Source organism: Gasterosteus aculeatus, chromosome 13 (assembly GCF_964276395.1).
Source record: "Gasterosteus aculeatus chromosome 13, fGasAcu3.hap1.1, whole genome shotgun sequence".
NCBI classification, from domain to species: domain Eukaryota; kingdom Metazoa; phylum Chordata; class Actinopteri; order Perciformes; family Gasterosteidae; genus Gasterosteus; species Gasterosteus aculeatus.
In genome coordinates, this window is record NC_135701.1 from 7,583,698 (window position 1) to 7,605,825 (window position 22,128).

A 22,128-nucleotide genomic window follows, 5' to 3' on the forward strand; every position below is an offset into this window, starting at 1 on the left:
AATATTTTGACAGTTTACTCTACTTATCACTAAATCAAAGGCATGAATAGTATCTTTTTTTATGTTGGCGACAGATGTACTCACTGGGAGGAATTGCTCTGTCCGGAACTCAAAGTCATCAACAGGTGATTGAGAGTTTAGGATGAAGACAGTGCTGCGGACACGTATGTAAACAGTTCATCAACACACACGAAAACATTCATTCTTTCTTTCTTTCTTTGCTTTACTTTGGCTTAACCACAACCAACGCAAAAAACAAACATAAAGTAAGTATGAGAAGGATATTAAGCTTCAGGGTTGTTGCCGTCTCAATCCGCACCTAAGGAAAAAAAAAAAACATAAAATACAGTTCATTTTATAAAGCCTATTGATATGTGGCCTTTATCAGTGCATCTAGAGTGTAGCATTTGTGAAAGCTGCAGGGAGAAAAGACATACTGAGTTTTAAGGGAAGAAATACAGAATAGAAAACTACATTAACAGCTGCACATAATGCAATTACACTAAACATAATTACACTTGCCGATAATGGCCGACTCTCTCACTGTAGCAAACAACTTTTAATAACTGAACAAAAAGAGTCGTCCCTCCACCTTTACAGATTGCAGCAGAGCAATCTCGCTGAGCCAGAGGTGGAGGTGGAAATGTCCACCAGGAGAACGTGATCAGATGGAGAAGAGATTGAAGAAGGGTGAAGAGGGTGAAGATTCACCACTCAATTAAAGTGGGAACCTCTCTCACAATACATTTAGTAAAAATCATCTATGGGTTATTATAATACGGGATGATGAAATCCAGCGTTCTGATTGGTTGAGAGTGAGTCACGAGGGGTACAGTTGCTGTTCACATTGAGTGCACAGTGTTACGAAACGCTCGGGTCAAAGTAGAAGTTTAGATTTTGTGTGACCGTTAAATATTTTTTAGCTTTTAGCTCGGTGGCGATCGCCCCAAAAAAACCCTGGAAATCTCACAAATGTTTGTTTTCAAGCAATGCAAGCTTTTGCAACCGGACAATTAAGGTGGACGTCATGAGCGATGTGAATGAATGAAATGGTGCGGGACCAGATACACGCATGTACGGGGACTAGTATTTTTCTCTCTAGACTACTGAAAAGCGATACACTATGTTTGGTGGATACAACTATTTTGTGCTATCTACTTACCATTTATAATTTCGCTGGTAACCGTATTATAAAAGCAATAAGGTACTAGAGGCAGTACATTATCTTCAATAATGTAACTGTTGGAGGGTTGCTCCCTGTCGGGCCGAACAACGCCCCTGAACTGTTACATTATTGGACGATAAAGTACAGCCTCTCGTACCTTATTGCTTTAATAAGGGAGGGTAGGTTTGTTTGTGTGCACATGTTCATGTGTAAGTGAGCAGTGCCGCTCACAAACCTGATACACTATTCAGAATATGAAAAGTCTGGCGGAATCTTTAATGCAATTTAAGTTCACTTACCTTCAGGTTGTTTTGACTTATATCTTAATAAATAATGTAGCTGTGGGTCTTTTAGGTCTTTAGGTCCTATGACCCTCAACAGGGCCGCAGGGCTGATTGAAGTGTTTTTTCTGTTTTTTGCCGAAACACATTTGGTTCAGGATACATTTTTTCTATTTATAGTAGACTTTCCAAGAAAATTTTGTTATGGGGTAGTTATGGTTTATTCAGTTTATCTGATAAATAATTTCAACTAAGTTTATTAACGGGCCAACGGGCAAAGCAAGCGGAGTACCCCTTCCTGTATCTTAATTATGGGATTCTGGGCGTCAGCATATATTTGCAGTGAGAAATGTGCATGTCATTTGCTCTCATTTTTCAGTTGATTAATAATCTATATGGCTTTATTTGTAGTTTGGCAGTTTCCATTGAAGTGGTTAGAGTTGTTTCTTTCCCTAACGCTCTAACTAACTCCTGCTTTTAATGCAATCAATTCACTTTAAAAAGGTAAGTCAGCTTTCTGGAATTTACTTGTCTTGCATCACCATCATGCATATTGTATTATATTTTTTGTGGATCAACGCAAAGATTAAAACTCTGTAGTATCACACTTCACTCACTTAAAATGGATGAGGACTCCCAAGCTTCCTGTGATGCCATCTCTCCAAAACATACAATAACCCTACAATAATCCAAATTTAACATGGTTTTGTCAAAGGAGCTGATGCCATCAACACTCACAACAGAAGCACTTACGACTTCTGTCATCCATTTAACATCTGGACACAGTCAGTGAAAATACAACTGCGTCTCCAGAGAATAAAGTTAGTCATTAAAAACACATTTATATGGATGAATTAATTTGCATAATCCAAATGGAATCTGTCTTACTCTTTTATATACATAATATAAAATGCTTGGTTATGTCCTCTCAACAAGAATCTTTCATCTTTTCTCCATGATGAACCGCATGGTAGAAATGTTTCCAATTTATTCCTAGGGACACGAAAGCCTCCTAGTCATTGATGATAATGAGAGATTTTAACTGACAACCTGGCTTAACTCTCCTCCATTAGGAATAATTTCAGACACTCTTAACATGTCCAGGTAGGCGAGACCAACCGTCAAATGTACTTTCAAGATAATAAAGTGAGTTTAATAGAGATGTACAAATGTTTGAAATATAATAAATACAATGTCTAAAAACAATTCAGTTACAACATAGGCTGCCTCATATGATTATTCAACCTCAAACTGTCTTAGAAGGATGAAAAAAAAGAAGCACGTTAAAACTGAATTCTGAAAGTTATTAGAACAGTGATCACTGAAAATTACACTGAACCGCCTCACTTAATCCAACCGAGTCAAACGAAAAGTACACCTCATTAAGAGGGACTGAACCCGAGATTAAGATCATTCATATTAACTACTGTTTGGCGTGTGAAGACGTAGTGTAGGAAGTGTTGTTTACGTCAAAGCTTCAGAGTTGAAACTATCCGGTTTTATCTCAAAGTTAGAATTAGAGCAAGTAAACAATAAACCTACACAAGCTTTACCCAAAGCTGATTCATCAATAACATTGCCGGGAAAAGAGCGCTTTCTTGTACTTTGATTTTTGAAGGGAAAGAAGTGATTAAAACAGCAGCATGTGTTGAAATTAAAACCACAAAACTACAAAATGGCTTATGGTTCACATGGAGAGACGGCCACCTGTCTAATTCTGGACTAATCACAGCGATATGAATACGTAGTAGTATGTGGTTCAGCATAGTGCCTTTACTGCAGAGTAACTAAAGACATGATCATGCAGGGTTTTACTCATGAGGAATAAAATCCATATTTAGGACACATCAAAGCCTCCACGCAGTACAAGAAAAGTAGAAATGGCCCAAACTGTTGACTGAAACATCACAGCTTGATATCGTCATTGGTGGCTTAACAGCAAATCCTAGAGAATATTACTGCCTCCCGCTGGGAATGCAAATGCTCGGAAAACAGATGGGGAAAAAAAAAATCTTTTATCAGCCTTTACTCGCAAAACCCTGATCAGAAATCAGAGAAGACTGCAGCTGTTGACAGAGAGACGGAGAATGTATTGGAGGAAATGAGATTAGAAAAAAAAGGCACAATAGACGGCTGCAAGCAACTGGCATCTGTGATCTATGATTCGGCTCATGAATGTCATTGATGGATGCCAATGAGCCGTCCCACATACAAAGCTCTCACGGGGCGCAACCACAATGACCCAATTATCTCCATTTCTCTAGAGGCACACTGGGGGATTTCTGGCACAACTCTGTCTACTCCTCAAAGTGCAGGGAGAATGGAAAAAGTTTGAAGAGATCAGACCTCCAGGGACGCCAGTAGCGAATTGAACGGCTTCATTGTTTAGACCAAAGCGATTTGGATTGTGGCTTCATCGGGGTCATTCGGAACGGACACACGTTGGTCCAAACAATTCAGTTGTTCTGTGTGTTCCTGGAGTTTTGAACTCTCATCTACAGTTTTTAAAAGTATCTCGGATAATAAACTGTACTTTAAAAAATCATGTAAAACAAGTTGTAAATCTGTTGTAATTTAAGGAAAAACATGTAGAAAACTTTTATTTTTTAATACCATCTGGATCAGAGCTGCAATTAATTATCTAACTTGCAAAACGGTCATGAAATAACACAAAATGCTGCAGACTCTAAAAGAGCATGACACTTTTAGTGTATTAATTGACCCTTACGTGGCTAAACTAATCCCACTTAAGGAAGAGGAGTTATATTATCCAGCTTATCCGTTAACTACCTACAAAAAATGTACAAGCATGGGCCCGGGGAAGTTACATAAATGAAAGAACGGTCAGGCGAGCAAACCCAATCAAATTCAAGCTTCACACTTGAGAAGTGACATTAGAAAAGCAGCATTCTATTTGTCTTCAAATTAAACTGCAACAGAAATTATTTTAGCCCAAACGCAGCACGGAAGCTGACAAATTCATACCATGCAGGAAACAATTTCAATCTAAACAAGAAGGCTATAGAAGAGCAATATAGATATTGATAACCAATTGGACTGATTAATTAAGAGGGCAGTTTTTTTTCCATTGGCCCATTTAAAAGGTTTATGATCAATAACTCTTCTGCCGGAGAGGTTCTAATTGGCCGGGACTGTATTGATCGGGAGCCACTACATGACTGGGCCGCGATCCCTGTACGTGGCGCAACTAAGTCCATCAGATGTCCCATTAGCAGGGCTTAACTTAACCCGACGATTTATTCCTCAAAGGCTGATCCGCCTCAAACAATCGCGTTAATTCGAGCCAGGCGTCAGTCAGCAGGACCCGCATCCTACTTCAGAAGAAAGACCATAACATGTATTCTTATATTTATCTCGGTCTTAATCGGTCTTGTTCATTCTGTGCACACAACGTCTATTGCAGCTTATGGGCGCATCCGTATGTGTGACTCATAACAAAGAATTAAATCAATTGAAAAAGAGTAAAAACATGTAACTTTCTGAAGCGACATTCTCGATATTCTCTGCATTGCAGACACTGTGTAGACAAATGTACAGTGAGATAGTGACTGCTGGGCGTGTGGTGTTTACCACGTACGAGAAGGTCTTGTAAAGAAAGGATTCCTTGTCGGCAGCATCAATAGCGCTCGTATAGGAAGTCATCGTGATGAGAGAACGGCTCTCGCTCCTTCGACAATAACTAAGTTAGCCACAAACGAGGAACGGGGAACAGGGCCCTGGTCATTGTTCTAACGACCAGGTATCAGGCTTCATTTCGGTGTAGTTGGCTGTGAAATCAAAATGGGGCTGCTACAAACCTATCCCTAGTATAAAATGCACCATTAGTGTCACCACGTGTGCTCCTGTCCCCTTAATTTAGGCAAAGCACCCAGAATGGATGATGCATCATCTGTACCGTAGCAGGAGACCGTTATTACTAGGATGCTTCCACCCATTAACATGAATGTGATCGGGGCATTGCATTTGCCGTATAATGATCTTGACTGTATTATAATCTTAAATACATCATAATCCCATTCTATGTCCAATACGACAAGGAGATGCAACCACAGACACATCTTAAAGCTCCTCCACACAAATATGACTTATGAGGTAAGAGGAAATTAGACGCAGAGAGATGGAACCCAGCGACTCGTAATGGTTCAATCTAATGGGAGATTATTTTGAATTGCATTGTAAATAATGCATGGAATATTTCCCATTCCTTCATGTAAATCCTTTAAAAAGAAAACACATCAATCAAGTGTGCGGCTCATGAGGCACGAAACCAAACGATTGTGAAATGCAATTTGAATGGAGAACATTTAGGGGATAATAATACCACTTTTCCACAAATAGGATCGCACTGCAGTTCATTGAGGCCGGGACTGAATAGAAATATTGATGTGTAAATAAAAAGTTTAGCTCTTTTTATCAAAACTATTAAAAACTTCTCTGTAAAACACTAAACAGTATATTGAGAAATCCAACTTCTACCGTTTGAGTCTAACGAATCAAATGCTCTGTGTGAGATGCTGCCCCTGCAGTCATGTGAGTAGTTTATCCCCAAAAAAACGGGCATACGTCTGAAGCGGCCTTACCACCAAGTCCGGATCCTGCATGAGGCTCAGGATGACCTCATACAGTAAAGGTCGAAGCTCCGATTTGAACTTCACAGAGATCCACTGTCCTATTAGCCAGATGACTCGTCGGCGAATCAACTTGTATCTGTAGAGAAAAGGAGGAAGGGAAGAGAGGTTAATTCTGCTTGCAGAGAAATCCTTTAACAAACTTATTCTCTGTATGCTATAAATGAGAGCCTCCAGTATAACTTCTGCTCTGAGGGAGAAGCAGAGCGCCGTCCTTTTGATTCACACACAATTTCAACAATGTTACATATGGTGGCTTACACATTCCCACTGAACTCTAAAGTGTGAGGTAAAATAAAATTATTAATTTATAGACATAAAAAGGACATAAAACAACGGCCGAACTGAGAGAAAGAGGTTGTGTTTGTTAAGACAGTTTTGTGTGGATTTGTTGAAATGAAAGCATGTCAGCAAAGCCTGGTTGAAATGGTGACCTGTGACAGTAAATTTAAATAGAAACAAGAATGATCCAAAATCCACTCAGTGGGCTCAGTGGTGTGTGATAGAAATGAAAATGCCATGACTTTCCCAAATGTGGAGGGCACTGCATGTTGGGAAATTATGGTTTTACAACAGCTGCATCGGCGAGGGGGGAATGTCACGCAATTGCCTGCGTTTGTATCCGGGGAGCGGCTCGTCATAAGAGAGCTGATGGAGGGTGGAAGGGAAGGAGAGAAGGGAAGATAAAGGCTAGGGGGCGGGGCTCACTCCTGGTTGACCATCTGGTGACGGAGTGCAGGCAGAACAACCTGGAGCTCAACGCTCCAGTGACAGTGAAGACAGTGGAGATGGTTGTGGATTTCAGGAAGAACAGAGTCCCACCTTCCCCCATCACCCTGTGTGACTCCCCCGTCACCGCTGTGGATTCCTTCCGTTTCCTGGACTCCATCATCACCCAGGACCTCAAGTGGGAGCTGAACATAAGCTCCATCACCAAGAAGGCTCAGCAGAGATTGTTCTTCCTGAGGCAGCTGAAGAAATTCAACCTGCCAAAACCGATGATGGTGCACTTCTACACATACGTGTTTTAACGTACTTATCTGTTGATATTGTTGATTCTGTCGATTGTATATTTTTTATTCTTGATGGTATATTTTTCTCTCAATCTTATTTTATTCTTCTTATATTTTATTCTTCTTATATTGCACCAATGGACCAAGTCAGATTCCTCCATGTGTAACATACGTGGGAATAAATGGCTCCGGATTCTCATCCAAATCCACAGGGGAACCAGAGACCAGTCCGGGCCACCATTCAGAAGATGCCAAACCGCAGCCTGACTCAGGACTCTTAGACGGGAAAGAAGCGTGTGCGCCTGTGACTGTGTGCGCACACATGGCCGTGCAAGGACGGGAAAGAATAGCTTGTTCATGTGATCAAAGACCAAAGCAGGTTTTTGTTAAGCTAATTTCTTTGATTCCCCAAAACCTTTCAAGTAAAACATCCCAAAAGGCATTTGGAAAACTAAAACAGCCCGTATATTACTTCCACTAACAATATTGGGCTAAATGCCATTTGGACTTAATGTCTCATCATCCTAAAAGCACGAGATTTTGGACACTCTGGGGTTAAACAGCTCAGAAGCAGCGGACCAAGCGGGCAGAATAGGCCGTCATCCAATTACTTTTATAGAAAAACAGCAGGTGGACAGATTGGATTTTATAGAAGCTTTCATGGGGGCATGGTTCCAACCCGATTGAGCTAGTACGCAAGTGCTGGCTCGCTCTATACCCAGGTACTAAACAACGGCATGAATCAAATTACACAGATCACTAATACAGGACGCCTGAGCACTTTTCATTCACTCACTCATACGAGCACCAGAAGATATGGATTAGCGAGGTGAACAACTATTGGCATATCTGTTTGTTTATGCGGTTTTATGCTGCCTGGGACCAAGGGATGGTAACTATCTCTGCAGCTGGCGGTGAGTATTGTGTGCTGGCAGAGGGGAGAGGAGCGATAGAGCGGCAGACGGAGAGGCAGGTGGACGGGGGCCACTTGTCCGTCAGTCAGATATTAGACCCCACTCATTCCACCACGAAGGAAAGTTCTCCTCGATAACTTCACACAGGTAACGACAAAGTGTTTGCTAAAAGCAAAACATGCGTGTGTATGTTTATCGCAGTATTTATGGTACTGCAAAATCCATGTTGTGCCCAAACGTGATAGTGATGAAACCAGTCTAACAAAGAGTGTTAGGCAGGTGAACGGCTTGGCGCGTCGCGCATACAAGAGAAAGAAAGTAAACAGTAGTTACACTGAAACTGGTAGAAATGCAAGATTAAAAGGGTCATGACCCAAGCAGGTGAGTCGGATTCATTCAGGCTGCGCATACAGTTTGTCATCCAGCCAAGCCCGTTGCGGGGCTTCTTCTCGCTCACATTGACCCGTGCAAACATGCCAAATCTATTACGTTAGAAATACAAAGCCAACACAAAATAACATCCACATCGGCAAATACTCTGAATGAGGAAATATGGAGTTGAAGACAGCCAAAGCCAGAGTCTTTTTACAGCTTCTATTGATCACCCAAGGAGGAGGCTGATTTTTCTAAGCAAACCAATAGGTCAAGCCACAAAAGAATGACAAAATGCCAGTGTTTCACAGCACTTTGGTCAGAGTAGAATGTCTGAACATATTCTGTGTCTCGCTGTTAGACTGAGACACAAGAAAGCGGTCCTTTCAGCTATTCTAGGATGTCAATACATCGTAGAATAGGGTGTATTATGTGTGTAGCTGCTGTTAAAATTTAGATATTAATATATTATTTTGTTGCTGCTTCATTTTAAGTGATGTAGACAGCTCAAGGATAACAACCTGCACGCAAAAAGGGAAGCGCGCATACACAGCTACATGTACAGGAAGGGATAATACAAGCAAAGTTATTCTTTGAGTAATCCTCATGGATGACGTTGGGTGATTGTGAACTCGCTATCCAGAGACAACAAGGCAGTTCCTCGGAGATCCTTTGAATCGGTCAAGTGAGTCGCCCCCTTACCTTGAAGGACATCAATCAGCCTGTCAGGACAGCTGAGGTCCTGTCTCGCATCTGGCGGAAGTCCCCTGAAGACAGAGTGTGTCCACCTGGAAATCCAGACCCAGACGGGGCTTCTCTTTTATACCGTGGTTGTTTTCCTCCCCGGGTCGGCATGAGCAGTCACACTGGGATGTGCATTTCCAGTGCAGCCAGTGTTGCAATTTATTTGGCAAAATGGGAATATTGATCGACCTTTTAATTGAACACTATTAAAAACTAAAAAGACGCTTCCGACGTGTAAAGGCGAATGGGGAACCAGTAAATTTGCCACCGTTGGTAATATCGCCTGATTGTGGATGGAGATAAATGAGCACCAACGAGAAGAATATTACACAGTGTCCCAGGAATTGATTTGGAACCAGCGTTAATGAATAGAGGATCTAAATGTTTCCCTAGTAGAGGGAAAACAGCGTGGTGACTGACACAGACAGACCATAGGAATATGCTGCTTGTGTGAGAACAGGTGGGTGCGGACCGCCTGTCCAAACCACACAGACGGTCAGGAGAACATTAATTAAGCTGCTCCAACGCCACTTAATAACAACATTACTTCACTTTCTTTTCTCCGGCTTAGCATATTGCTGTCATATTAAGATATTCTATTGCTCTCTGTGATGTAAACCAACATCTGAACCCACAAGCTGTATTACAACGCTGAAAGAACTCTGCAACCAACGTGCACCAGGCGACGGTGTTGGCCAGAAGATCTGCTTTGAGTGCGGCTTCTAGCAGATGCAGATATAATTACGGTCCTTCTGCTGGTTGGGAGATGTTGCCAATCTGGGAGAAATATTTCAGCCATTTTGCTCTCTCCGTTAGCTGGACGTTGCATTTTCACGCCGTGACTAAACCGTACGAGATCAGGGCAGATGGGTGAGACTTTACGGACCCAGATGGCAGAGGTAGAATGACAGTATAGAGCCTCGGATAATCAACGTGGTCTCTGTGCAGTTCCGTGCACTGTCCAGAAGACACACCTTGTATACATACAAGTAAATTATAAAGGGACTTTACTTTGGTCAATACAGAGAGGACGATTGTTTAACACGATTAACCAGTGACTTTGGAAAATTCATGCGTATAGAAAACACTTTATAGCGTACATTAAAGAGCCTTGGACATCGACCTGGTGCTCTTTCACAATGATGAGTAATCTAGTCATTAGTGATTTAATCAAAATATTGTTTGTGTAAAAAAGAATATTTTCAAATTTTATGCTATTTTCTTTGCTTTGTTTTTAAAACTTTCTCAACAAAAGTTACCAACACGAACAATCAATGAGATAGACTTTAATTTGCTCTGTGGATTGCTTGCGTCTCGAGTCTGAGCCAAAAGGGTGTTTTATTGCGATTATTTCTTCACCACAATACAAATTTCCACTTGTTATTGGGGGAGCAGAATGAATAACTACAGGTGAGTGCTAGCATTCTCGTGTTTTAAAGCAACAAGAAACATGCCTACGGCGTATTTACGACGTCCCCGAGGACAAGGCCTCACTTTCCATTCCCACTCACGGTGTCCGGATGAGCTCAGTTTGTTCAGACACATCAAATCAAGTGAAACTTGAATATCAAAAAGGAAAAACATGAGGCAAACTTGGAAAAGGCCAAAGGCAAATAAGGATCCTGGAAAAGGTGCAGGGGATATCTGCAGCTGCACTGAGTGGGAGCGGAGCCGCAGTGACATCGGTGTGCGGGCTCGCTGACGTCAGCGTTAACCCGAGTGGCCCACCTTCTGAGTGCCGCTGGGCTTTTTGTTTTGATCGCCTCGGAGGCTGCGCAGGCAGGGCGTTTCTTTGTTCTGTGTGCCGCTGTCAACACCTTCCCTCAGGCCACTCTCATCTTTTAATGCTGGACATGGACTGTTTTTTTCCACCCACGGTGAAGTCTGCAGACTTTGTATTACCGCTTCTTCGGGTTTCATCAGCCTGCCTGGTGATGATGCCGTTACCAGTTCACTTTAATTGAATGAGAAGGGTTACTGTGTGTTTGGCGGCTGCTGAAGTTATTGAGTAAATAAAAGCAACAGTTCTTGGTGGGACCCTTACGGATACTGACTCCATGAGTCAGTGGGCTCCTAATGAGCCTTTTTGCATGCATCGACTGGGCCGCTGACAGTAATCAATAGGTGTACAGAAGTTAATAGTCAATTAGCCTGAGTTACAGTGACAGGAGTGTTACCTAAGCGATGCATCAGACGCCTCTGAGGTCTGAACGTGAGCTCGGTTCTAGTAAAGCAAATAGCCGTTTAAAGAGTAACTGCTTTGTTGACTAAGGCAAAATGTGATTCACTCAAGAGTTATAACAGTCAATGCATTTAAAAAAAAAAAAAACATGCACCATGAAAAGACTCTTGAACAGTTCCACATAAAAATATAAAAAATATATAGTGAATGCAATTACATTCAATTTTATATGAGACTCCAATGTATTGATTACAAAGCGACTGGTTTTGCATAAAACCCAACCCTAAAGCGTAAAAAGGGCATTTGCATTTGTTGTCTGCGCCGTCTTTCCCACATTGAGCTAGTATCTGATGTTGAGTAAAGGTCTTATGTGTCTTTGGCTTGTGAACATAAAATATCATCACAGGAAATGAAAGATGCTGGAGGGCAGCTCTGGCTGAGGTGGTGGAGCGGGCAGCAACTAATCGAATGATGTGTGTGTGTGTGTGTGTGTGTGTGTGTGGTCGGTTCAAAAAGGAATGCAATACCTGTGATGGCTGACTTGCAGCTCTCCGAGAAGCTGGTTCTTGAACCACTGGTCAAAGTCGACGTTGTCAAACAGCTCATACGCTGCCAGTCCCACCGCATTGTACACTGCGGACAAGAGAAGTGCCAACGTCATTTAGTCACAGTAGCACTGGGAATATTGAACGAACAAGAACGCAGTAAATAGAATGAGAGCCGTTGCAAGAGAGAGATAAAAAAAAAGACGATATCTGTTGAATAAAGATGACTTGTAGTTCTGAAATGAGCTGAAGAAAATTGAATAAAGCGAGAGAGATGAACATCACGGTTCAGCTCTGAATCAAAGTAAAAAGATAGGAAAGAGATGAAAGCAATAACATATGGTATAAACTTGTTTGAATCAGTGTTCCAAAGGAGTCGACGTGACTTTCAAAAGCCTTAGTTTGAATGAGGTTAAAGCCTGAGGTCTTATTGTATAAGCGCTGCAGTCTACACCAGAGACCCTGGTAGACTCTTGTTACCTTGGAGCTACTTCTACACAGTGCAGCCTTCTTACGCTCACTCATTAATGATATGCATATAAATGATGCACGCAAAGATTTCTATATTATATTGATGTTATAACAGAATATTTGTGTGAATTTATAAAGTTAGTCCTTTTGAAGGTCCACGACGTGCTTTGTGTGTATTTGTATCCTTGTGTGCCGACGTGAGCCTGCCAAAAATGCAATTAGAGGACAAAAGGGAAAAATAAACAACGGTACAAGAACACAAGAAAGAGACGGATAAGGGACAGAATACAAGCGGAACAGATGCTTGTGTTTTAACTATTTATATTTCATCTTTAAAGATGAATCCAGAGACAAGAAAATAATAAAGAAAGGGCCAGAACGAGATTCAACAGAGAGGGACTTCAGCTCTGTACTATTAATCGGAGCCGGTACTCGACAATCATTTATCACGAGCTACTCAACCGAGCTGAGCTCTATGTTCAGCTGGGGGTTGGGAAATAACCTGCACCCGCTTTTTACAGCAGTGTAACTATGATTATAATGGTGCTAATACACACTGAGACGATGACCAAGTCTAAGTGTTTTACCGCTATTATAATCATTGACTAATTAACAAATCGGCACCTGCTGTTATTAAATGGCACTGTGGAGCTTCAAGCCGCTTTGGCTCTTAGTTACAATTACAATATCACTCCCGCTGGCACAGATTCATCATCCGACGGTGTCTGCAGGTTTCTCAACACTGTCGGCAGACTACTGCGATCTCTGCGGGCCTCCAGCGTTAACAGAGGCGGTAATAGCAAGCAATGCCACTGGTGTGGGATCTTTAGTTGTGCGTGTGTGCGCGCGATAAAAACACCCAAGAGGCAGCCCTGACCTGTCACAGTTATAAATCCTGGAAGGACGAACAGAGGCAAGCGAGGGGGAGTAAGAAAAAAAGAGGTGGGAGTTGGGGATTTGGAGGGATGGGGGGGGGGGAAGTGGTTCACGGACATTAGATTAAGTGTAAGAGAGCAGTACAAAAAAAGAAAGAAAAAAGGACATAAAAAAGAAAAAGAAACCCCTTAATGCAATTACAAATGTCATGTGGCGATTCAGACTTTCTAGCCTAAAATGAATGGAATGCTACTTTATCAATTTATCATCTCCGTATTTTTGCATTGTTTTGTATTGTGAATGGAGCATTTTAATAACAGCGCACCTTTGTAAACCTTCATATATCGTGTTTAAAAGTGCAGGTCAGCCACATAATGCACCTTGTATGCGTCGACTCACCTGAATCCTTCATCAGCAACTGAGCAGAGTCTTCCACATTGGTGGGGCCTGCAAAGACGGACATCTGGGTTACATTACCGCTTAAAGTAGCATGAATGAAGCCCAAATGTTTCTCAATAACAACAATTGGTGTGATTTATCAGTATTATGTGACCACATAAAACAGATGCAACTTGAAATGGCCTGGACTACAAGTCCCGACTCAATCATTTCACTGGTCTGTTCCCACCCTCGCCCTTAACCCGTGTTGTGTACTCGGTTCTCAAAATCAATAGCTGCCTCCTTCCAACAAAAGAATGACACCAATCTTCCTTCCTCCAGCAGAGCCTATTTCCACTCACTCACTCTGGCGCCTAATTCAGCAACATAACAAGAACTACAGGCAGTGCCACCAGGGAAGCAGTGGCAGTATGTGTGTATATGTATGTGTGTGACTGTAGCGGTGTGAGTGGGTTTTAAACAGTGTCGGATTGTCAACAGGGATCTTAAATGTGCTGTCAAGCATATAGCTTGCATGCAGTGCATTCTGGGACTAAAAGCAACATGAACAAACACACGCCCTTTACTGGAATATGTATCCCTGAGGTAAGGCCCATCGTGTATTACAGGGAAACTTCGGCATACCACGCATACGGGAAAAGGTATGGCATTCAAGGCCAGTCACCGTACATTGCATACTGTGAATAATGCGTGAAGCCAGCAATGAAATGAATTAAATATTGAAGGTAAATAAAGCGCATTGAAAGAAACATGTTTTCATGATGTCACCGGGGGCCAACCAATGTAAAAGCCCACTCAGTATAACGCAATATAATCCAACAGAGATATCAGACTTTGTTTCTGGCATGAAAAGAATATTTGAATTGACATTTAACTGACCCTGGAGATTCTGAACCATGTCCAGTAGCCCCGGTATCAGCGTCTGGTTGTAGTTGTGGAAGATATCCAGGAACAATACCTCTGCACAGGGCTGAATAGAGGAAAGAGAAGGGGGGGGTGAGGGGGGGATTGGGTCCTTTGCAGAATTGATGGTGCACTGTATGCGGAAATCTTTACAAGCATTCATTTAGCAGTTTGTACACGCTCTTCTCATTGTTAGCTGCCTGCTTTAGCTTGGTTGGGTGGTGAGATGCAAAGGAAAATATCACATGAACAAATGATGCCAGTGCATACCATCTATACACAAAGGTCATTTTATACAAAGAGGCTCATGCACAAACGCAGAACAACAACGGCAAACACTGCCTCTATCTCCCGGTTCAATAAATAGTACAATGTGAAGCTGATTTTTGTTTCTGTTTGCTCAAATAGAGAAATGGTTGTCTGCTCGTCTTCAATAGTTTATTGGATTTAGGCATCTCCGAAATATCTATATGAAATTAAGTTGTAAGAAATCTGACAACGGGAGCTGGGCTGTTGGCTGAACACCTGCCGCATGTGTATGCGACATCTAACAGTATGTCCTGTAACAATGGACTCACATGACACTTCTAAAAGGCCACTGCAGCCCCTCGGGACTATGGCAAACACAAACTCATGTTTTTTAGGCAGGTGGCAATTGATCGGGGAAGGTCAGCTATAATCAGCTCTGTGACTATGGGAGGAATAGATTGACAGCAAAATTTGGTCACCATAGTCAGCACCGAAATGCTCAAAAGACAACAAAGTCAAATTTTCTAACAACTAATTCAATACAGAGTTCTGAAATAGGAAGTGGGTTTTTGTTTACAAGATACTTTCAGGTGAAGGGAATAATGATCACTTTGGGGACAATTTCAAAACAAATTGTTTTCAACGCTTATTCCAATCTTCAGATCCCCATCCTTCAGAAGCAGAGGTCAATTCTCCGTAAGACTCACAGGAACCACATTATTATCATTTCCATTTTTTTTCCCACCAAAAAAAAAAAGGTTCCTCCATAAGGAAGTGTCAATAGTTTTGTAATTGTTTTAATTGTTTTCCATGTATTCCTTATTCCCAGTAAGCAAATTGATGTTCACAAACAATTAATCTTCACCGTGCTTTAAAAAATTGCTGTCGTCTTAAGTGATTAATGTGCACAGATGGGGCTCAATAAAAGAGAAGGGCGAATAAAGGAAATGCACAGCAAATAATGAGACTTGAATAAGAAATGTCGTCATGAAAAGGTAAAGCGCCACAGCCAACTCAAAGACACAGCCGTAGAGAACAGGAGGAAAAGCCGGGGGACTAATAACGGTTTTATGATCCAGCTCTGTGCCACTACATAAAATACTTTTAATGCTTTTAAGAAAAAAGAAAAAAGTTATGTTATTCCAATTCCAATGCAATTTGACTGTTTTGGTTCTTTAAATTACACTTTTATTGTTGAAAAAGGTGGCATTTAGTTTTTCTTGCAAAAAAGGTGACTTTAATCTTGGCAGAGTAGACATTTTCATTGAAACAAAGGACACATTAGGTTTGTTTCACCTAATATTGTAAAACAAACATGTATCTTGCTTGACGGCATTTACAAACTGTGGGAGCAGATCCTGCAGTAATTTTTTTTAAAGGGGATGGTTGAGAACTCTGTACAATCATCGTCACTGGGCAGCATAAAATCCTAAAGTTCCCTTTCGCCCCCTTATTGTGTAACTGATTTTGTATTAGCAGTTTTGTATTGTGCACGTGTGTGTGTGTGTGTGTGTGTCTACTTACCCGCAGACTGTATTTCCAAGAGTCACCACCTGTTTCTTCCACAGCTAGAAGAATAGAGGAGAGGTGTGAGTGAGGGAGCATATCACATAGGTCGGTGGGAGGGGGGGTGAAGCTTTTACAAATTGTTATTTATTAGGACGCGTCGGACCGCAGATTACAGCTGAAGCAGCACAGCAGAGCGCAGTGCACACTGCCCGTGTGAAAGCCCCATAACAGTGTTGATGGAAGATGAAAGTCGTATAGAAAACAATTCACAATGCAAGAAATCCATATTACGGCAGTTATTTATAGATGTTCAGCGCCTGTAACCACAATGCACTAATACACCACCGAGAAGAGTGCGGTAAATTGCTGATTCTGGACTTCCCGAGCACATGCGCACCAACTTCGCCGGTGTGCAAGTCCAGATAAGTCAACACATCTGCATCCAGCCCGTGATTCTGGGGATGGATTATTACCAAAGCTCTCCGGGTCCTCTTCCCACATTGCCAGCTCCTCCTCTGTGAGAAGGAAGTAGTGCGAGACGAGCCGGCGTCCAATCTCTGTCAGCGTGGGGTGAGTGAAGAATGCCGTCTTGATCTTGTGGGCCTCCAGACTCTCTGGTTTACTATCTGAGGGCGGCACAGCGGGGGGGAAGCGATAAGTCCATTGACTCTACTTCAGAGCTTTAAATCTAATGTCTGCTGGAATTCAACATACTTGGGGAATGGATCGGTAACACAAACACTTAATATACAGGATATCCAAGTTCCGAAAGTACGCTAACTCTACTCAAATGATCTTATACCAAGAAAAGGAAAAGATATCAAAAAGACCCATTAAGTAATCGTTTGTAGACCACAAACAAACCTCCAAATGAAAGCTTTTGCATAGTTTGGAATTAAAGAAAGGTTCTGGCCTCTGCTGCTCATGATGACTTTTCATTTTTAAAAGTTGATTATTCAAGAACATTCCTTATAACAGCCAAAATTGATGAGATATTTTAATAAGGGAGAGAAAATACTGATATAAAGTAAACCAGACATTTGACTTTACTTGCAGAGCCACACAAATACCCAAAGCAACGGATTGCCTTTGGCTGAACTTTGAACCTGTGGCCCCTGACCTCCGTGTCCCTGCTCTGCACAGTTGTGCGTCCTGCCGGAATACCCGGAGACACTCCTGTCAGTCCATCTGACTGACAGCATGGGCCTAATGAATAAGTCAGGACGTCTCTGGGCTCCATCAGTCAAGGCTCAACTTTTTCCTTTAGCTATCTACACCTGCTCCTCAAAAAAAAAAAAACTGTTCATCCACGTGACTCGACTCCGGCACCACAACACACTCAAACATTGCAACAAAACCAAAGCGCCGTAAAAACGTGTGAGCTAACGATGATAATGACGTGCTTCACGGCTAATGAGGCACTGGAGGCCTCCGTCAGCTTGAAATAAACATGAGCCTTTGTGTTATCGCTCCATTCATCCTTTATTAGCTGGGCCTCCTGCACCTCCCATCCTACCGTCGATGTTCTTGGAGGGTTTGTAGGCATCGTTCTTCACAATCAACTTGATCAGGTTCATGCACTGAACAGTGAAGCGTTCGAAGGTCACTCCTTCCCCTGCTGGCGTGAACAGGTAGCTGACGGCGAACTCCAGGGAACGCTGGATTAGGGGTATGAATGCACAAGGATGGTACTCCAGGAAGTCTAACAACTACATGGAGGGGAGTAAAGAGAAATGTAAAAAAAAAATAATTAAAAAAGGAGAGGAGGAAGATTAAGATGTGTTAGACACTGTAACTGGTCTGTAATGCTCTCAATGCAAACATACACATATATAATAATCATACAGCAAGAAAAAAGAAAGCTCCACCTTGAGCGGACTTGAGTTTACTCGAGTACTCTTTCCCCTCTTTACTCGATGTAAACGTTAGGATGCAGGACTTTCACTATGTCACATTGGGCTATTAATAATTCTAACTATTAACTAAGATATGAAAGGAATTTGCAACATATCTATGATTTTTCCAACAAAGCATGCGATGGTTGCAAACAACAAGCGGTGTGCAAAGGACTTAGGCAGAGATGTATCCTTCGGAGTAATTAACTCACAGCTTTGGTGTACAGTATGATGATCTTCTCCAGCTTCTCTCTGCATGAGCTGTTTGGGCCAACCTGTCGAGCTGAAACAGAAAACAACAGCAGCGTTACGTAACAGTACAGTCGGTGTGGTGGAAGATTTTGCACAGACAATCGTTAAGTAAGAATCAAAGGCTCTGAGTCAAGTATGTCTTTTCTCCGTTTATTTCCTTGCAAGGGAAAAAGGGTCACAACAGCTACATGGTCAGTAGACTGTCAAGAACCTCCTTTTTCTCCCCCAGCACATCGAGGCAGTTCTTATACCTAAGTTTAGATATCGGTGGCGTCAACAGAAACCTTTGACCATCTTGTTGAGTATCTACAGCCAGGGTACTGGGAACATCTTATCCATGTAAGACACGTCAGTTCTTTGACCGTATCCTTGCTCTCCCAACATGCTTAAACAAAGGTGGTCATAGACATAACAAACACTTTGTTCAATCTCTACAGCTATGACGCTGGAACCATCTAATCCAAGTGGGAGACATCAGTTCTTATGTCAGGGTCTTTGTGATCTAACCACTTGCAACTAATAAACTGGTTATACAAATGAAGCATTTAAAAGGGTTGCATATAATTTTCCCATTACATCGATCATGTTGCAGTACAAAGATGGGCTATAGTGATGTAAAACTACATGTCAATGATGTGACTTAAGAGTCATCGTGCTATAAATCTTGACACCCCGCTTCACAGTAGTATGCTCACGTAAAGTTGCAGTTTACATGCATGTCTATTCAAAATGATCACTTCACTTAATCACTTAATTTTATTCCATTAGAATCGTTTGTGAAATTGACACCATTAGCATATCCAGCCTCCGTGCTCCTTCATTGCAGGTCACAGTGACCTTTACCGCTGAAAACCAAAATCTAATCAGCTCACACTCAAGTTTCAAGACATTTCTGTCAAAAATTTCCTCAAGCCGTTTGTGAGCAATTACATTCACAAGAATGGGGCGTGTCGGAGGTCCCAGCAACCTTGAGCTTTAAACATCAAATTCAAATTGGTTTGTCATTGGCCGATTTAGCGCGGAGGCAAAACTATATCACATGATCTCTGTGGAAAAGCTGCATTAACCCTTGACCTTAAAAGTGGATCCTGACATATCATTCTTTCTATGACCATAGACACAATGAGAAACGCTTGTATTCCGGCTATAACATTCACAAGATAAAATAAATAGTTTGAGAAATTTGTTTTTCTCACTTCAAACACAAAAAAAAATCCCTTGGCCTATTTGCCCAATAAATGAGGATTCTTGAGCTGAGTGTTTCACGCACTTGCAGGTCGGCAGCAAAATGTTTTGAAATTCAGAACTTTCCTCTCCGGAAGTAATTTGCCAAAACCTTCTTAAACGGTACACAGTAAGTAGCCCGCATTAGAGAAACAACGTCAATTGTTGCCATTTTATGAGTCACAGTTGATTCAGAGGACACCTCAGAATCCCCTTGTACAAATGTTATTTCTGAATGATTCTTTTCAGTTACTTGCCAAATGTCTTTTCTCGTGTCCTTTTGGAGAAATTATGTAAAATAAATAAAACATTTCTGTCTTCTAATGAGACTTTGCAAATACAAAAAGAGGAAGACAAGTAGGATCAGGATACATGCAGACATTTTTCAGGCCAAATTCCCACGTCACCCTGCTGCCTTCAACTTGTCCCACTTTTGACATCAGTGGTTAAAATAAAGAACAATGATACAAATAACTCAAAAATAACCACGAAGAGTTCACCAGGCCCCCTGCTGTAAACTGTGGCTCCATAACATCACTCATGATGCTGGAGCCAATGCAGTCTCGATGGAATCGGCAGACGCCGCGGCGCTCTCTGGTAGCCCTGCGATCATGTGTGACCAGCCTTGAGCACACATCCATTGACATGCACCACTACTAATTCACAGTGACACTAGATTTAAAAGGCTAACTCGCAAAATGATTACTTGGTCTTGCTTCCTTCACATTTACCTGTAAGCATTATGCAAATCAAAACACCATTGCAATTTTTTGACCTTGTGTCCATGCCAGTGTTTCACTGTTTGCAGGTGTGCGACAGCTGGTAATGTAAGCAGGCGGTATGTAAAGTCATCAAAAGTCACTGAGGTCGAACATTGGACCCAAAAGAACCTGCCCAGCAAAATATGGAGGACAGAGAAGGATGACGAAAATTAAGCAACAAACATTATTTGACAGATTTGTAACCTGCTGCAGTGATTGACAGTGGCCGGCTGATAGACATCAGAATGGACCTGAAAGACTGCCCTGAAAAACACCAGTTCACATAGCTGACCTTATCAGTCTGTGCAGAGCTGATGTTCCTCTCCAGCCGGCCTGTGAGCTGACTCGGCGTTTCCCCTATCTGCCATTCCCAAATACCAACAGGACGCCCACCCTCGTCTTTACTGCCATCAGCAGGGTAAATATGCCGATGATGATTTTTGCGCAAATTCTGCTGCAGAGGTCGAGTGTCACAGAGTTGTGTCTTGAGATGTATCAAACACATCCAAGAAGAAAAAAAAAAAAAAAGGAACGTTGATAGTGAAATCAAACTGAAATTAAGCAAACATATGCAGCCCTGAACTGGGTAGCCACCACTCAAAGGGCATCTCGGTTTGTTAATTAACTTTATTGTAATATTTCTATTCAGAGGGTTAGTCACAAAGTAACAGGAGGGGACAGGACCGAGAACCTTTTCGCAACTCATGAACTTTAAAAAAAAAAAGACTGCAATTGACACCTGGCGGCTGGACCCTTTGCCCAAGCGTTCACGTCCATGTTTATCCCAAATGTCAGGCATGTGAACAATGGTGAACGTTCACAACTATATCCAAGTATCTCATCTTTGAGTACACACACAAGAAATCGTTTTCACAAAAATGGCACAGATGGACGGACTGGCATACAGAACGTAAGGAAAATAAAGGCGTAAAACGTCTCAAGTGTATGTAAATATTAGGGATTATATCAATAAACCTCTCAACCTTTTTGCACTGGTACCAACCTAATATTTCACAATAAATATTTCCAATCCATGAATTCAAGTCTAATTACCATGTTAATTGGTCTAATTACTCAGGTCCCTGAGAAGAAAAGGGTTGAAAACCACTTCATTACAATTATTCAGCCTAAACTTTCTATTTCCTGGCGTTTGTGTACCACACGGTCTCTAAAGCAGGAGCCTTTAGTGTGCTTTATACGAGGCACCACTGACTGAGTTTGAGCCTCAGATCAGACATCCAGAGTAGCGAAAGGGACAAGTACTCACAGCATTCCAAGAACTGTCTCAGCCTCTCAAACACAGCATTCAGGAAACCCTGAAGGGGAAGAGATGAAGAGGGGGTGAGATCAAGTTTAATCTCGTTGACATTTCTGTAGTTGAATCATGTGTGATTGCTTCATCAGTATTGCCCAGACGCGTATCTTCTAACAAAGGAATAACTTTAGCGTGTGTCTTCTATGTGCGCGCTTGTGTGTGTGTATAAATAAAAGTGCCAGCTACACAGTATGAAAGACAATCAATTTGCTGTGCCCTGCTGTGGACGCGGCGTGTAGCGGGAAATCAGATGATAGATGGAGATGCGAGCGGTTTAGGTCTGCGTTAATGTTCAGCCACGAGGTTAACAGCGGTGTCATTAATCACACGGCCCGGCCTGTGAGTAAAGCTCCCTAACAGAGTGTAGTGAGGGAAGAGATACTTAGAGCGCGTGCAGGAATTTAGAAAC

General features: G+C 41.9%; 1 protein-coding gene across 1 annotated transcript in view; it reads right to left on the reverse strand.

Moving 5' to 3' along the window:
• ipo11 (importin 11) overlaps window positions 1-22,128 on the reverse strand; it is an 81,847-nt gene that overhangs the window by 42,289 nt on the left and 17,430 nt on the right. The window contains exons 8-18 of the mRNA XM_040195663.2: window positions 21,672-21,720; window positions 18,380-18,450; window positions 17,789-17,981; window positions 16,746-16,898; window positions 16,288-16,331; window positions 14,491-14,581; window positions 13,612-13,659; window positions 11,848-11,953; window positions 6,048-6,174; window positions 286-319; window positions 85-125 (exon numbers count right to left, since the gene is read on the reverse strand). Of these exons, the coding sequence (XP_040051597.1) occupies window positions 85-125; window positions 286-319; window positions 6,048-6,174; window positions 11,848-11,953; window positions 13,612-13,659; window positions 14,491-14,581; window positions 16,288-16,331; window positions 16,746-16,898; window positions 17,789-17,981; window positions 18,380-18,450; window positions 21,672-21,720 (957 nt within the window). The remainder of the gene's footprint in view (window positions 1-84; window positions 126-285; window positions 320-6,047; window positions 6,175-11,847; window positions 11,954-13,611; window positions 13,660-14,490; window positions 14,582-16,287; window positions 16,332-16,745; window positions 16,899-17,788; window positions 17,982-18,379; window positions 18,451-21,671; window positions 21,721-22,128) is intronic.